Below are 17,394 nucleotides of genomic sequence, written 5' to 3'. Positions count from 1 at the left end.
TTCTATAAGGGGTATTATATATATTTTTTTTTAATTTGCAATGGTGAGCTTGAAATTAAATTCCTCCAGTGCACTACATCTGCAGTCTTGGGATGACGCCTGACACCGGCAAAAGATACCGAGAGCGAGTGGGGCTATACTAATCCAGGTACTACCAACTGATGAAGGCTAACCAAGCTTCAACAAAGACACTCCATCACCAGAACAGGAATTGGTCTTCTTGGTGCAGTATTCGGCCGCTACCTCCCTAATGATTGCTAAAATGAACCCATGGCCCTCAGTCCCCATCAGCTGCGAAGCACCTGTCCAAGGCGGCGGTCAGACCTGTAACTTTAGCAGAGAAGAAGTTTGGGCGTGTAGGTGGGATACATTCAGACTGGGATACATAGCGCAACAAAATATGACACAGGGACAAGCAGAACACAAAGTTAGCGCTCGTCCTGTGTTCTGCTTGTCCCTTTGTCATATTTTGTTGCGCTATGTATCCCAGTCTGAAGACCTGTAACGCAGCAGAGGGTGCTAAGAATCTCTGGACCCGGGCAAGCCGCCAATAGAAACTGACCCCATCAACTTTTAATTGTCGAACTCTGTCGAGTAAGGCTAGCTTAGCAGGACTCTTTGAGGAACTATCAGACATTGTTTGGGATATTATCGGTCTTAGTGAGATTAGAACTAGTGAGCCTGATACATTTCTGAATAACGGCCATGTCCTCTGCTATGCAGGACTCCCAGATAAAAAGCAATACAGGGTAGGATTTCTAATCCTTAAGGACATAGCGAGCAACATTGATGAATTCTACAGCATTAATAAGAGGGTAGCTGTAGTCATAATCAAACTTATTAAGAGGTATAGATTAAAGGTAGTACAAGCCTACGCTCCAACATCCAGTCACGATGATGAAGAAGTAGATCAATTTTATGAAGATGTTGAATTAGCGATGAGAAAAGTGCAAACTCAGTATACTGTATTAATGGGTGATTTCCATGAAAAACTGGGGGGAAAACACGCTGGTGAACATGCAATTGGCATCTACGGCGTCGATTCTAGGAACCCTAGAGGAAAGAGGCTGATAGAACCCGCGGAAAGGAATAAGCTGCGAATAATGAACACCTTCTTCAGGAAGTGTAGCAACAGAAAGTGGACCTGGAAAAGCCCTAATGGCGAAACAAGAAATGAAATGGATTTCATACTTTTTTCTGATCCCAGCTTAGTGCAGGATGTAGAAGTGATAGGTAAGGTAAAGTGCAGTGATCATAGGTTAGTGAGGGATAGGATTCACCTCAATTTGAAGAGAGAAAGAGTAAAGTTGGTCACAAAGAAACAGGTCAACCTTGAGGCAGTAAGGGTAAAAGCAGACAAATTCAGACTGGTACTTGCAAACAAATATGCAGCCTTAAAACAGAGAGATGAAGATGACATGGAGGTAATGAATGAAACCGTAACAAGGCTGGCTTCAGAGGCAGCAATGGAAGTGGGAGGCAAGACACTAAGGCAACCAGTAGGCAAGCTCTACCAAGAAACAAAGAACCTAATAAAGAAACGACAAAGAATGAAAGTATCCAACTCAAGAGATAAGATAGAATTCGCGGAACTGTCAAAACTGATCAACAAGGCGAAAATAAGTGGTATTCGGAACTATAACGTGAGAATGACTGAAGAAGCCGTAAAAATGGACACAGCCTGAAATCAGTGAGAAGGAAACTTGGCAAAGGACAAACCAAGATGTATACACTGAAAGATAAGCAGGGCAATGTCATGAGGAATCTCGAAGGCATAGTAAAAGCAGCGGAATAATTTTATACTGACATGTACAGTACCCAGAGGACCCAGCAGAACTCCATTCGAAATAGTAATAAGCAGGATACACAAACTCCTATAGCTAGCGATGAGGTCAGAAGGGCCTTGCAAGGCATGAAACGGGGAAAAGCGGAAGGAGAAGATGGAATAACAGTCAATTTAATCAAAGATGGAGGAGACACAATTCTTGGAAAGCTGGCGGCTCTCTATACGAAGTGTCTATCGACTGCACTGCTCCCAGAAAACTGGAAGAAAGCAAACATTATACTAATCCACAAAAACGTAGACGTTAAAGAATTGAAAAATAATAGGCCCATTAGCTTACTCCCAGTATTATACAAAATGTTTACCAAAATAATCTCCAATAGAATAAGGACAACACTGAACTTTCGTCAACCAAGGGAACAGGCAAGTTTCAGGAAGGGATACTCTTCACTGGATCACATCCATGTCATTAGTTATCGAGAAATCCGCAGAGTACAATAAGCCTTTCTATATGGCTTTCATGGATTACGAAAAGGCATTTGATTCAGTAGAGACACCAGCAGTCATAGAGGCATTGCGTAATCAAGGAGTACAGACCGCTTACGTAAATACCTTGGAAAATATCTACAGAGATTCCACAGCCACCTTAATTCTACAAAAGAAAAGTAGGAAGATACCTATAAAGAAAGGGGTTAGACAAGGAGACACAATCTCTCCAATGCTATTCACTGCGTGCTTAGAAGTATTCAAGCTATTAAACTGGGAAGGCTTAGGAGTAAAGATCGACGGCGAATACCTCAACAACCTTCGGTTTGCCGATGACATTGTTCTATTCAGGAACAATGCAGACGAGTTACAACAAATGATTGGGGACCTTAACAGAGAGAGTTTAAGAGTGGTGTTGAAGAATAATATGCAGAAGACAAAGATAATGATGAATAGCCGGGCAAGGCAACAAGAGTTCAAGAACGCCAGTCAGCCTCAAGAGTCTGCGAAGGAGTACGTTTACCAAGGTTAATTATTCACAGGGAACCGTGATCATGAGAAGGAAAGTCATAGAAGAATAAAAATGGTTTGGATCGCATACGGCAGAAATTGTCAGCTCCTGACTGGAAGCTTACCATTATCATTGAAAAGGAAGGTGTACAATCAGTATATTTTACCAGTGCTGACATATGGGGCAGAGATTTGGAGACTGACAATGAAGCTTGGGAACTAGATAAGGACCACGCAAAGAGTGATGGAACGAAGATTGCTTGGCATAACGTTAAGAGACAGAAAGAAAGCGGTTTGGATAAGTGATCAAACGGATATAGCCGATATTCTAATTGGCATTAATAGAAAAAAATGGAGCTGTAATGCGCCGGTTAGATAACCGTTGGACCATTATGGTTACAGAATGGGCACTAAGAGAAGAGAAACGCAGTCGAGGAGGGTAGAAGACTGGGTGGAGTGATGAAATTAGGAAATTCGCGGGCGCTAGTTCGAATCGATTGGCGCAGGACAGGGGTAATTGGAGATGGCAGGGAGAGGCCTTCGTCCTGTAGTGGACATAAAGCAGGCTGATGATATATATAAATATAATAACAAACCAACGAACAATGACACGAATGTAAGTTTCGAGGAAATTACCTGCAGTTCTTAATTGAATACAAGAAAGGATAAATAAATGGAAATGAAAGGCTGACAAAACAACTGGCCGCACGTGGGATTTTGTTTTTCTCTATGTTGTCCTTGCTTGTTGGTTTCTTATGATATGACAACTAAAAATCGTGCCCCTTGGTTTCCTTTTTTCTCGTTCACACACACACATATACACACACAGATTATATATATATATATATATATATACAAATACAAATACCTTTATTTCAACATCAGGGATGTTAGGGCCGGTATATGTTTTCTGGTATATATATACATATATATATATATATATATATATATATATATATATATATATATATATATATATACCAGAAAAAAGCAGTTCTGGGTCCGGGTAAATATTCACAGTGAAGCAGACGCGCGTATGAAGCGGTTTTATTGACGTTTCGGCCGGGGACCGGCCTTCATCAGAATGGAATATATATATATATATATATATATATATATAGTGCTGCTGAATTCATTTTTGTACTGTGACGCTCCTAATGCCAGGGCAGTAAGAACAAAACACATTCTCAAAACGTTGTAACATAAGCTCTGCAACCAACCAGAATGACAGTCAGCCTGCAGTGAATTCGTGGCATATCAAACTGGGCACTGCGCACATTGCGTTGATATATGTATGTGCATATCTTTTTTGAGAAAAATGAAGCGTTGGATGGAGTACTAGGTAAAGCACAACAATGTGGCGAAGAATCTAGCTGTTTGCGTTTACAATTAGGAATGGTTCACGTGTACAAAAAACGAGCGAAGCTGGTAGCTGTAAGTTTCGTAACTCGAGCGAGGACTATGACTGTTGCACTTGGAAACTCGCAGATATGTGTAGACAGTGCAAGTAAACTACTCGCCTATTCAATATTTATTTGAGTAAAGAGCAGGCAAATACGGGCAGTACCGTGCACAATACGTAAGTTGTCCGTTGTATATACCTCAATTAATATCTCTATTTCTCTCTCTCTCTCTGTCACTCTCCCTGTTTTCTTTTTTTTGTGGATTCGTTTTTTTTTATGCACAGTTTTAAACACTTTCGTGCAAGCCATCACTAGGAAGGCCATCGCTGAGTGCCAAGAACCGAGGATTCGCTTGTGTAATTGCGCGACAGGTGCATTAATGACATGATTTGCAAGTTTGCATAACGCTCCTTACGCAAATGCTTATGCAACAGAACGAGCCGCCAGCAAGAGAAAGTTATAAACGTGTGGGTGAATACGGTCATTGCAGTAAGTTGCTTACCAGCGTTAGAAGAGTGTTTTATTAATGGCATGTAGCTTATTTAACTGTACAGCTTTACTGGAGGAACTACAACATCCATAGAAATCAAATAAGTTTGTTGAAAATGGGGAGAATATTATAGCTATGTGCATGAGGAATTTAATATTTGTGAGTGAGATAGGACCTTTGCTAAAAATTTCTTTAAAAAATACTCGAAAATGCTTTATGCAGGCTACGCTGCAAACGAGTGATTCCTATGCGCGCAACGTCTTAAAGTGTGTGGTTTTATTACAGGCAACTGAAGTTCTAAATGCAACTGCTCAAAAAACTTCGTTGGAAATTACGCAACGATTTTGCAAAGTCGCACAAGTCTGCTGTCTTTATTTTAAGGTGATTTTTTTAAGCAGATGAAGTTTCTGACACTTGAGTCCAGTACATGTTTGTCCTTGCTTCACGAAACGGGCCTTAGAAGCTACAATGATAGCATCTGACGAACATTTTAATGTCGTCATACAAAAGTCATTGTTTTTTTTTCCTTCTTCAGACGGTGCAACGTACGCTTCAGTTGTAATCAATCACACTGCCACACATTGTACCACAGGAATTCTTAGTTATGGATGCGTGACTGAAGTCAGACATGATCCCGGATCTGGGCTGTTTATAGTGGAGAATTTTTTTCGCTCAATTTCATTCCTTTCTTATGATGCACCGTTCACGGACGACCGATGCCGTTGGCAACGCGGGCGGAGTGCTGCTCGGACGATGCTCTAACGCCGTGCGAGAAATAATACCGTTGAAAGAGAACGGTTACAATATTCTGGCCCAATACAGTGTAGACAAAACAAAATTGACGATTTAGCCAATGTTGGCACATCCATATTTAACTCAGCAAAGCTGACGCACAATGAGAGGGAAAAGTAGCTTTTTTGTCATGTTTTGTGGCGCATGCCATCTATATTCGCCAACCAGTGAGTCTTCAGTAGGGTCTACAAATGCGCAATGAAATACCACTGTGAACAACCAAAGAGCGTGAGTTACCGTTCGAGTTCCGTGCACTGCTTCTTTCCGCAGTGTTATTTGCGTACTCCGCGTCAATCAGATTCTGAAGTATATCGGGCTTTCTAAGCTGCAATGAAAAAATACATACGTAAATTTTCACAATTATCCACCGAGTTAATTCCATGTTGCAATTATTGTAATTAAACTTGACATGTGCAGCTTAGTCTGATTCAATTTGTGCACTTGGTTTTCACGTAAGAACACTCCTTTATGTCTATATTAAGTTAAATCAATACGTCTTGAATAAGCAAGCAAGGTGGAGGCGATTTCACGAAAGGGATTGTGCCACCCACCGGTCTGGTAGAAGAATGTTTCAAACGAGAGTACATGCGGATTCTTCGAAAGGAAAATTCCTTATCAGTGTGTTCAACGGGGCTAGTTGGTTCATTTTGAGAATAAAAACAGGGGCAGCGCAACACAGGACAAGCGAGTAAAGAGCATAAGACAGCGTTCTGTCCTGTGCTCTTTACTCGGTTGTCCTGTGTTGCGCTGTTCTCGCTTTTATTCTCAAATCCATTATCTCGGCAAAAGTATTTTATGTCCCAGAATGTAAGCCGGGAAACCCACCACACCGGTGTAATCTGTTTGTACTACGGTGTTCGATAGCCGAGCAACAACAATTTTCTTTTGCCACTGAAGTGGGCTTTTGGAGAGAAATGCGTGGCTTTCTTTTTCAAGCAGTTTTCTCCACTCCCTTGATGAGGTTAATATTCAGTTATGTAAGTTTCTTTAAAATAAAAATCGAAACCATAATAGTAAATCAGCGCAAACAACTTTACAAGAAAGAACAGACAAGACACGGGGCTGTCCTGTCAGGAGAGGGGACAACAACACAGTTCTGATCAACTAGATCAGTTTTCAGACACTACTAGAATCGGAATGCTCAGACATGGAAATTTGCGATATCACAAGTTTTCGGTGATATCACAAGCCCTTGATCAATATGGCTCATTCGTTTTCTATTCCTTTTTCTTCACGTTCATTAAGTGCGAGCAACGAGGCCCTTCTCCACCGCCAGTTCAAAAACGCTAACCTCGGCTGCCTTTCTTTTATCTCATCTTTCTCCTCATTCTTACATGGATTTCTCTCTCTCCCTAGCTTAGCTCAAAACGTTCAATGAAGCAGAACTGGAACACGTACCGTGGGGTCTTCCTTCCTCATTGCTATTATTTTCGTCGTCTCCTTGCCGAGTTTCTCAAACGTGAAATCTCCTATTAGCACAGTAAACCAGTAAAATGGTTTCATCCATCTTCTTAACTTTGTTGTGCTCTCTGAAAGAGAACGATCGCAGCAGTAATTGGCGACTGGCACTTGTCATGGCGGAAAGCTTTCGTCATCCTTATGCGCATTCACTCCTTAAATCATTTATTATCATATTGTTGGATACGGACCCTTTTCCTGGCATCACTCCACTTCCCCGACCACATTTCAATCGCCGTCGCATTCCAATTAGGGTGCGCAAGAGCGCGTCTACCACGTTCGCGGACCTGTCAGAGAAGTTGGCGACCCCCACCTCAGCTGCCGCACGTCGAGTTATTGTCTCCACCCCTGCTTGACTCTTCCCGAAAGTGCAACGGGAGCCTGGCACGGTTCCAGGTAGTTGATCTTGGTCCCGAGCAAAGCTGTTTTGCAGCTCTCTCCTCCAGCTGAGCGCTTTCAGGCGGGCAGGCAACACCAAGGCAACGCCGGTGGTAAGTCACCAGGCCAACAGTGCAGCCCTTCGGGCGACCCCATCTGCCGAATGTGACGGCACTTGCACGGGCGCCTACCACTGGAGGAAAATGACGACACCTGAGCGGGCTCGACGAATGGCCGAAAATGACGTGACCCCAAGAGACCGAAGGGGTTAAAAGCGGGAGACAGGGAGAAGAGGCATTCATTCATTCGTTCATTCGTTCATTTTCTTTCGTTCTTCTTGCCACGGGCCGCAGCGTCCGATTTGCTGCCGGCCGCCGATGACCTTATGACTATTCATTACTTTGTGTTATTACTGTAAATAATTTAAGTAAACCTTCAGTTTCATCTTAAAATCCTCCTCAACGTCGGCAAACTCCCGCACTCAACGACAAGATTCAAAAATATTTATTCGTAGCGCGCCTTGGCTGTAACCAAATGAACACACGCACGAAGAAATGATAGGCGCTGTGGAAGCTATAGGTACAGATACCGCGGGAAATATCTCGGTGTCGAGGCTTTTCGTAAGCGTGCTCGTTCATTTTCCTACATTTCCCTTTTTGTGGTTTGCCGGCTTCTGCTGCTTGCCTGTAATCGTTACTTAAGTTTATGAAGGATAAGTAGTCGCTTATTAAGGACTTCGTCGTTAAGGGCATATTCGAATTCGGCTCTCTTTGCTGGGAACTGCATGCACACTTGCCTCAACATGTACCAGGTGGTCCAGTACGAAAAGCAAAATCCAATCACAATTCAAGAATGATGACTGCGGAACCATGATTTCACATCTAACTTCCTGGCACCTGCTACACAATGAGGATAGCAATAGGGGCTTGTTGGTACGGCATATCTTATTTTGTTATAGCGCAAACTTGATAAGGACAACAGAAGGCACATCTGACAAACACAGCGCTCCACAACAAGTAGTCATAACAGATCTTGGTACAGCTTTCATAGTACAGAAGGCGCAAGACCTCATGACGCTTAGTGCAACCGCTCATCACCGAGCCTCTGCATACCATCCTCAAACTAACGGCCTTACGGAGACGTTAAACAAGACAATCACTGACATGCTTCCCATCTATGAATTCAGAATCAACAATACATCGACTCCCAGAGGAACAGCGCTTGCCCTTGTGTGCTTGCCCTTGCCCTTGTGTAGCGCTGTGTGGGTCAGGTGTGCCTTCTGTTTTCTTTGTCAAGCTTGCGCTATAACAAGATAAGACCTGCTACACAGTTTTTCTCTTAAGGAATATTTCTTTCCTAGAAGTTCCCTGACATCGAAGCAGAAGTAAGCATACTTGAGGGTCCTTAAAGGTACAATCCACGCTCAAGGCACCACCTTCTTAAACCACCCTTGTGAACTTCCTCTCGTATAAGTCACAACTCTGTCATAGCACGTTTACGCGGCCGCTCATCTTGCATGACCACTTCCTTCTTTCCTGATGCAATCGTTCATTGGAATGCGCTTCCTGACAACTTCGTTACCTGTACTGACCGCAAACAATTTCGTGAATACCTAACAAATCATTTTGAATAACTTTCTGTTCTCAGTGTACATCGTTCATGAACCCATCATAAACCACTCGGAATAGTCTACCCTTGTCAATCCTTCCACCTAGTTCTTTTTTTTTGCGAATGTATTACCGTGTTACTACTCTAAATTCGAAATTTTTCTTTGATTGTTTAAAGTCATACAAAATCAGCAATGTTTCTTTTTTTTTTGTACGTAACCACTCTTACACGTGTTTGTATTGCCCCTCCCCCCCCTTGTGTAATGACTTTAGGCCTTCAAGGTGATAATAAATCAAATGAAACAAAATTAAATGAAGTAGCCGCCGCGGTATCTTATCAACTACGGCGTTGCCCTGCTGAACTCGAGGTTGCTGGTTTGATCCCGTCCGCTGCGGCTCTGTTTCGATAGGGGCGAAATGCAAGAACGCTCATGTACGTATATTTAGGTGCACGTTAACGTATCTCACCTCGTCAAAATTAATCAGAAGCGCTCCACTAGCTACGACATGCATCATAAGTTTATCATGGTTTTGTAACGTAAAACCGCAGAATATAGTTTTGTTAGCGTTCCTAACTAAATATCGAGCATTCCACTTATTCATCCGCACTGCACAATGCTTGAAGAGGTAACGTACGTGCGATCATGTGCAGTGGTCCCTTCATGATGCCCCTAAAGACACTCTTGCCGAGCTTTATAAGCGGATGGTCGGGTTGCCCCTGGAAGTGCTCCTCTATGCCGAACGCCCCTCGGGCCGTGTAGTCCATGGAGAGCTGCTCGAATTTTGGCATCATGTGAACCTCCCTGCCCGTGTCGGCGTACTCTTCCAAAGACTTTATGAAAATGTCTGCGTTTTCTTCGAGGTGTGGCATCATCTAAGTGGCAAAGAAAACGATGTCGCCATTTCAGTTTTAGGCATATACTGAAATAGTTCTTGGCATGATGTATTTGATTCTTTAAAAAACGTGACTGAGTACAACACGATGTTAGAAAGATCAAGCACAATATTACGGTGCATGTTGCATGGTACACCTCAGCTCACAAAATATCTGCCAGTCTAGTCCCAGAAGATAAATCTTGATTGCAAGTTGAGGAAATTGCTATAACTATAGTACTGATCATAAAGTGACGTTAGGTAAATATAGTCACTGGCAAGAACTTAATTTTAATGTAAACAATCCCTGAGATTCAGACCTTCACGCTGTGCGCGTCTTCGTCGTCGTCGTCCCCGAGCTCCTTTCGTCGTCCTCAGCTTCCACAGAAGCGGCGAACCCACAAAACAACCAACCTTTATGCACGTGGCATTAGCCTCCTTGTAGAAAGCACTGCCGCGATTCTTCAAATGCGAAAGAGAGGCAAAAAATACAAAGCACACGCACTGTAACACTGAAGAAGTTTCTGAAGAGGAAAGCGTTACACAAGCTGGATGAAGGTGAGTGGAAATGATAATAGCCTCGTCAACGGGAATGTTACGGTTTCATCATGGAAACATGATCAATGTCTGTCTGCTGCCCACGACGGGATCGCCGAGCCGTGTCTTCAGGGAGAACTTCATAGATGAATTCACTGAGGCGATGCAAGACTCCGTGGGGACCAAAGTAGCGGCGCAGTAACTTTTCCGACCGGTTGGTCGATCACCAGGTTGGTGGATAACCTCGAGAGGGCAAGCGCTGTTCCTCTGGGAGTCGACGTATTGTTGATTCTGAATTCATAGATGGGAAGCATGTCAGCGATTGTCTTGTTTAACCTCTCCGTAAGGCCGTTGGTCTGGGGATGGTATGCAGAGGCTTGGTGATGAGCGGTTCCACTAAGCGTCCACTAAGCGTGCTATGAAAGCTGTACCGAGATCTGTTATGACTACTACTTGTGCACCATGCCGGAGGACGATATTGTCGATGAAGTGCAACATCACTGGCAGTGGCTCGCTGAAGGACTCCAATTTCGCAGTATTGCGTCGAACAAGAAGTCGCAACCACGATCCAGTGGTTGCCAGCAAGTGACTTAGGGAAGGGCCCAAGAAAAGCCATGCCGATTTGTTAAAATGGCTCTGTTGGCGGTGCAGCAGGCTTCAACAAACCGGTTGGGCGCTGAGGTGGAGCCTTTCGGCGCTGACAGTCGCGGGTAATTTTCACGTAATGCTTAAGTTCCTGGGCGAACTTAGGATAGTAGTAGCATTGAGGAATTCCGGCCAAGGTACGCGCGAATCCCAAGTGGCCGGAAGAGGGCTCATCGTGGCAAGCGGACAGAAATTCGGCGCGCAGCGCGGATGGAACGACAAGGAGATATCCAGTCGCTGATGGGTACAAATTTTTCTTGTACAAGACATTGCTGCGGAGACAGAACGAACATGGTGAACGCGCGAATGCCCGTGGAGGATGCGAACTTCGGCATTCAAGGTAGTCGATAAGTTGCCCGAGTTTTAAATTGTCCCGCTGTTGCTGGGCCTAGTCAGGTTGACAACGCAAAGGAAACGACCGTCATCATCGGTATTACTTGTCACCGTCGCAAGTGGAGCGCGCGAAGGACAGTCAGCATCAGTGTGCTTTCGGGCAGACTTGTAGACAATGGTTTCGTCAAATTCTTGAAGACGAAGACGGCCCATGGCGAAACTCCCTGAAGGCTCTTTGGGATTGGCTAGCCAACAAAAGACATGATGATCGGTAGCCACTCTGAAGAGAGAGGGAATAAACTTTATACACAAGAGTACACGAACGTAGGTAGTTACTCTGCGCTGCAGGGGGGGGGTCCCATCAGTCCAGGGATTCAGCAGTCTTAGCTGCCCTTCTCGCTCGGTTGACCAGGTTGAGCTGGGCCATCGAGTCGGACCTGCCTCCGAGTGCCGTGTCGTGGGGTGTGTTATGGGTTAGAAATGCTCCCTCGGCCGGATGTAAGCCACAACTATTGGATTTTATTCTTGTGCGACCACACTTGGAAAATGCAAAATGCGATTAACCGCTTGATATCCAAATAATGGAAAGCATGTGTTTTATGCTCTTATAGAGCTTCACAGATCAGTTTAGTGTCAAAGGCGTAGGTTGCTCGCCGTAGAAAAATTGTTGCGTTAGTAACCACGCACAAGGACCGAGTATTGTAACTTTACGACTATGTGAACAGCAGTCCCAAGAAGTGCTTATAAAAACACGGCGTAAACAGTCACTGCACCTTCGGACATCGTGCACGAGCGTGCGAGCGGCCATGCATGACCAGGTTAGATGCTCAACGTTTCACATAGAAAAATCGCGATGTTGAAAGGGTATAGTTCAATTCCATATTAAAGCTGTATTTTTATTGCGATTGCAATCATGCGAATCCACTAGGTGCATTCACGCCATCGCCGCCATCATGCTCTTCCTCTATCGAAGGCGCATCTGTGGCCCACGCGCGGAGGGTCACAGGGTTTCGAGAGATGCACACTACGTTCGGCTTCAAAAACGACGAAGCGGTGTGGACCCGCCGTCGACGCTTCACCTAATCCGCGCGCTGGTGGAGTCAGAACATCATTCGGTCTTCTGCTGTTAGCATGAGCGTTGTGTGCAGGCAGAGTTCATTATCCTTCCTGATTAGTTGCTCTGAGAATGCACTACTCTGAGTGAAACAGATATTCAACGTCACTTGGCTGACGCCCCGTCAGCCAAGTTAGCTTGACGCTGAATATGCTCTTCCCAACACACAGCAGTGCCATAACATACAGCCTAGGGAACGGAGGAAAGTTTTCAGTAGCACATGCTGCCAAGTTCACGTCAGCAAATTCACCGCTCAGTTGAGGCATATGCAAAGCTCCTGACCTGACCTGACTGGGCGCCAGCGTGCTTCAACGCAGTAGCGCATGCCCTCCTCGCAATGCGCATGGCCATGGACAAGGCTTGGCAGGACGAATCGGGCTATAGCAATCGTCGACACAGGTGCGCACCTGTTATCGTTCAAAATTTCGTGCCATTTTAAATGCGAAGCATTTCTTTGCGAACATTTGCCACTTTTACGGTATCTGTCTAGTCGCCTACGTCTTGATGCTCTCATTGTCGTTCCGTTAACTTGGTATGTACCCTAATTGGCATATTACAAGAGAGTATGACAAACATAAATGATTGGTCATGGCATGAATATCGTGACATGTGTGTCATGGAGGTCATGAAACAGCCACCTGCGTCTTGCTGCTCTCATGGTCGTTTCGTTAACTTGATAGGCACCGAAATTGGCATAGTATGACAAGAGTGTAGACGAACATAAATCATAGGTCATGACATCAATGTCGTGAAATGCGTGTCATGTAGGTCATGAAAGAGCCACCTACGTCTTGGTGCTCTGATGGTCGTTTCGTTAACTTGGTATGTACCAAAATGGGCATAGCATGACAACAGTGTATGACAAACATAAATGATAGGTCATGACATGAATGTCATGACATGCGTGTCATGTAAGTAATGAAACAGCCGGCTACATCTTGGTGCTCCCGTGGTCGTTTCGTTAACTTGGTAGGCTCCCCACACACTGCTTCGCTTATCATCAATTTCCACAGGGCGTGGAATCTGCCGACTTTTTGTTGTTGTTTCAAACCTACATTAGACAAAAAGGAAACCGGAGGCCTCTTGGCAATGCGTGCCATATTTGTGGCTTCCCTGACAGGCGGGGTCAGCATATTTTAGTTACAGACTCAATCTGCCGCAGCCTCTCTTGGCCAGCGCTGGTTCTCCTGTGACGCACAAGAAAAGCCGGTGCAATCAGCACCTATTGCAATGTGAAAACCGCAATAATAACGTCTCTCTATTTTCATTGTAAGCGACATTTTCATCGTACACCAAAAGCAAGCCCTCATGGACCAAGCTAATCGGGAAAAAAATAATAACGAGCGCATTTCTCCTGTCCAGAGGACACCGGCCGCAATTCAGAATTGCATTGCGCACATACTTGCGTGTTCAACTACCATTGTACATTGGACGAGTAGCTTTAAACAGTCTCCTTTAACCAACTTTTTCTTGAATAAATTCATATTGCCCCTCTTAAATTCCAAGATATGCATCAGTGCCATACCGAGAGAGATAGAAAGAGAGAGAGAGAGAGAGTGAGTGAGTGAGTGAGTGAGCGAGCGAGTGAGTGAGTGAGTCTGTCTGTCTGTCTGTCTGTCTGTCTGTCTGTCTGTCTGTCTGTCTGTCTGTCTGTCTGTCTGTCTGTCTGTCTGTCTGTCTGTCTGTGTTTGTAATTTGTTTTGCCATCGTAACTAAAAAAAAATACGGCTGTCGAAATACGCCGCACAGGAGATGAGCATCTTCTCATAAAACTAATGCTTGTGTGTTCAACTACCATTGTATATTGGACGAGTAGCTTTAAACAGTCTCCTTTAACCAACTTTTTCTTGAATAAATTCATATTGCCCCTCTTAAATTCCAAGATATGCATCAGTGCCATACCGAGAGAGATAGAAAGAGAGAGAGAGTGAGTGAGCGAGTGAATCTGTCTGTCTGTCTGTCTGTCTGTCTGTCTGTCTGTCTGTCTGTCTGTCTGTCTGTCTGTCTGTCTGTCTGTCTGTCTGTCTGTCTGTCTGTCTGTCTGTGTTTGTAATTTGTTTTGCCATCGTAACTAAAGAAAATACGGCTGTCGAAATACGCCGCACAGGAGATGAGCATCTTTTCATAAAACTAATTCCGAGACTTGCACCCGACCTGAGGAATTGTCGTAGCTTCGTGGCGCGTTGCTGAACACAAATCTCGGAAGCACTTGCCCTTGCGTGTTTTTGAGTCGCGAGGTTACACTTACGTCTCCATCTTCTAGCATATTTTTAGTTTCCGACATATGTTAGCGCGGGAAGTGATCGAGGCTTGCGTGCGTGCGTGCGTGCGTGCGTGCGTGTGCGTGTGTGTGTGCGTGTGTGTGTGTGTGTGTGTGTGTGTGTGTGTGTGGGTGTGGGTGGGTGTGGGTGGGCGTGTGTGCGCGCGCGTGCGTGCGTGCGTGCGTGCGTGCGTGCGTGGGGGGGGGTTCGAAATCGGCTTCTTACCAGCTTCAGTTTGGCAGCGCTCATGCTGCAGGAGACTGTGCTTCGGATGTTCTTCCACTCGAGGCCACCGACATGCATGACGGACTTTCCTAGCACGGGATGCATCTGGTCTGTCATCATTGTAAACTGCGGGTGAGAAAGCAAGGCTCGTTAATGAAAACATGAGAGGCTTGAAGTCACATGAGATGGAGACGATGAGAAATGAAGTGATGCATACAGGGTACTTCACAAGGCACCCAACACACACAACAAGATTACGTTGATATACGAACAAAAGTGTCTGGCTGTTACCAGTGTCTCTAAGAATGGTTAAAGAAAGCCTTGGTACAGCGAGACACTCGGATGGTGCTAGCTCATTGAGCGAGTATACATGTCGGAGATCAAGGCATAATCTCTGGTGTATATTCTGTGTGGGCATTATGACGGCCTTTTCGAATGCGAATGCACGGGTGAGACGTTTCTTGCAGGCTGTTACGACGGCTTTGGATAGCAGTCAGGACGAATACAATTAGGAAACAATTTATAGTAATTTCTTTTATCAGATACCTCGGAACATGCCTCCAGAACACCATCGAGGCAGACGGCTTGCCAGGGTAAACGTCATCAGACACAAGCACCGTAACGACCCGCCTGCGCGCTACTTGGACGCAGCCAAGTATCCGCGCCGAAACGCCTTCGCCATCAGCGTCACAGACTACAGGGTGACGACACTGGCGTTGGCGACAATTCTCGCCAAACGCGCGGACACAGCTGACGAGGCCGCTATAGTATCCGCCACCCATACAAGCGAGGATGTCACAGTGGTCTTCCCCGACTCTCAAACAGTGGCACGCAACTACATAAAGGTCAGGATCTCCATCAAAGTGATCAACATACTGAAACGTGACGACACTCCTGCCCCCTACACCTGCATCATGTGGGTACCGGGACACGAGGGATTCGAGGGGAATGAAGCGGCACACACCGCGGCCCGCGCAAGCGTCAACCGGGCCTACCCGCACGAGATTCTAGACATGTCCCACCCACCCAAATCAGCGGAGAAAACGGAAACAATACCACTAACTTACCAAGCACTTCTGCAGCACTATCGGCTTGGACGCAGGGTATACCCTCCACTACATCCACAGATTCCACAGGTCTACAGATTCGGACTAATTAATACAACATTAAGTCAGAAAATTCGAATCGTAACAAGAAAGTTGGTTGACAGTGCTTCAGGTAGGTGGCACGCCAGCATAGTAGATGTCATTGGGGCGCCTCGCATTGGGCGCTCACAAGAAGAGTGCAAATGAAGCTGGGCAGGATGATATGGGCTGGACAAGTGTTGAAGTGAGGGAAGCTCACAGGAAAATTTATCATGAAGAACGACTAAGGGATATAGAAGAAAGCAAATGGGCTAGGAGAGTGCTGAGGTATTTGTACAAGAAAAACATTGATTCACAGTGGAGGAAAAAAACTAGGAAGCTTACCATCAAGTATGTGTCCTGTGGGGTGAGCAACACAGCAACAAAGAACGTCAAGCGGAAAGTCAGAGAGGATGAAATATTCTCATGGGTCGCGGCAATGGAAAAAAACCTGCCATGGGTAACTACTTAAGAGGCAAAAATGAAATCAGAAAAGAAACAATTTATGATAACTCAAAGCGAAGCACATTACTTTTCGAAGCGAGATCAGGATACATTATAACACGCACATATAAAGCGAGATATAGGAAGAAAGAAGAAGCATGTGCTTCTTGCGGTAAAGTTAGGGAAATTATGGGACATGTTTTATTAGAAAGTGAAGATATCTGCCCAGTGGTCGATTTAGGGACCAATGGCCTCCTTGAAACCCTTGGGTTCAGTGAGAGCAAGGGGAAAGTAAACATGTCCGCAATAGAGACTACTAAGAGGCGATTGGAGTATCGGGTGCAAGAAAAGCAAGGAACGACCAAAAACGGAGACGTACAAAAACAAAGTTCACAATAGGGGGTCAGAAAATTTGGTTATGGGAATTCATCGTAGGTTTTTCTTTTCTCTTTTTTTTAACCTAAGTATAGGCATTAGGCAGTATAATAGCAAGAGCTTGGGGGCGCAACCCACCGCCCCCGTTCCAAAGAGGACTCTCATAACATCCATTCATTCATGTAATCTAGTTGTGCACTTGCTTCGAGACTGTTTTGTAGTTCGATAACGTTTTCTCTTTTTATTGTCCATTTTTTCTTTTTAATGCGAAAACATCAAATCGCCCATTAAGTGAAAAAACCGGTGGCGTCTGTAGAAGCGCAAAAACGGCACCTAACTTCCCATTGGCGGCGACGCCACGTCGCGCCTCACGCGCTCGTGACGTCGGCTCGTGCTTGCTGGCTCGGGCAGCAGGGCAGCAAGTACGGCTACGGAGTGTGAAGCATCTACATCGTCGGCGGCCGTAACCTCGGCAGCAGCGAAACGTGGCCGTCCACGCCAGCACAACGCAGACGATGTAAGGGAGCGGAAAAGGGCAGCAAAAACGAGCGAAGTG

The 17,394-nt window shown here is 45.1% G+C and overlaps 1 protein-coding gene across 1 annotated transcript in view; it reads right to left on the bottom strand.

The window, feature by feature from the left end:
* Positions 1-17,394, bottom strand: part of LOC126537074 (cytochrome P450 3A14-like) — a 39,191-nt gene that overhangs the window by 9,588 nt on the left and 12,209 nt on the right. The window contains exons 5-8 of the mRNA XM_050184211.3: positions 14,896-15,021; positions 9,544-9,781; positions 6,863-6,993; positions 5,702-5,789 (exon numbers count right to left, since the gene is read on the bottom strand). Of these exons, the coding sequence (XP_050040168.1) occupies positions 5,702-5,789; positions 6,863-6,993; positions 9,544-9,781; positions 14,896-15,021 (583 nt within the window). The remainder of the gene's footprint in view (positions 1-5,701; positions 5,790-6,862; positions 6,994-9,543; positions 9,782-14,895; positions 15,022-17,394) is intronic.

This window comes from Dermacentor andersoni, chromosome 4, assembly GCF_023375885.2.
Source record: "Dermacentor andersoni chromosome 4, qqDerAnde1_hic_scaffold, whole genome shotgun sequence".
Lineage (NCBI taxonomy): Eukaryota > Metazoa > Arthropoda > Arachnida > Ixodida > Ixodidae > Dermacentor > Dermacentor andersoni.
Note: the sequence above shows the minus strand (reverse complement) of the source record. Positions and strands in the feature narration are given on the sequence as shown.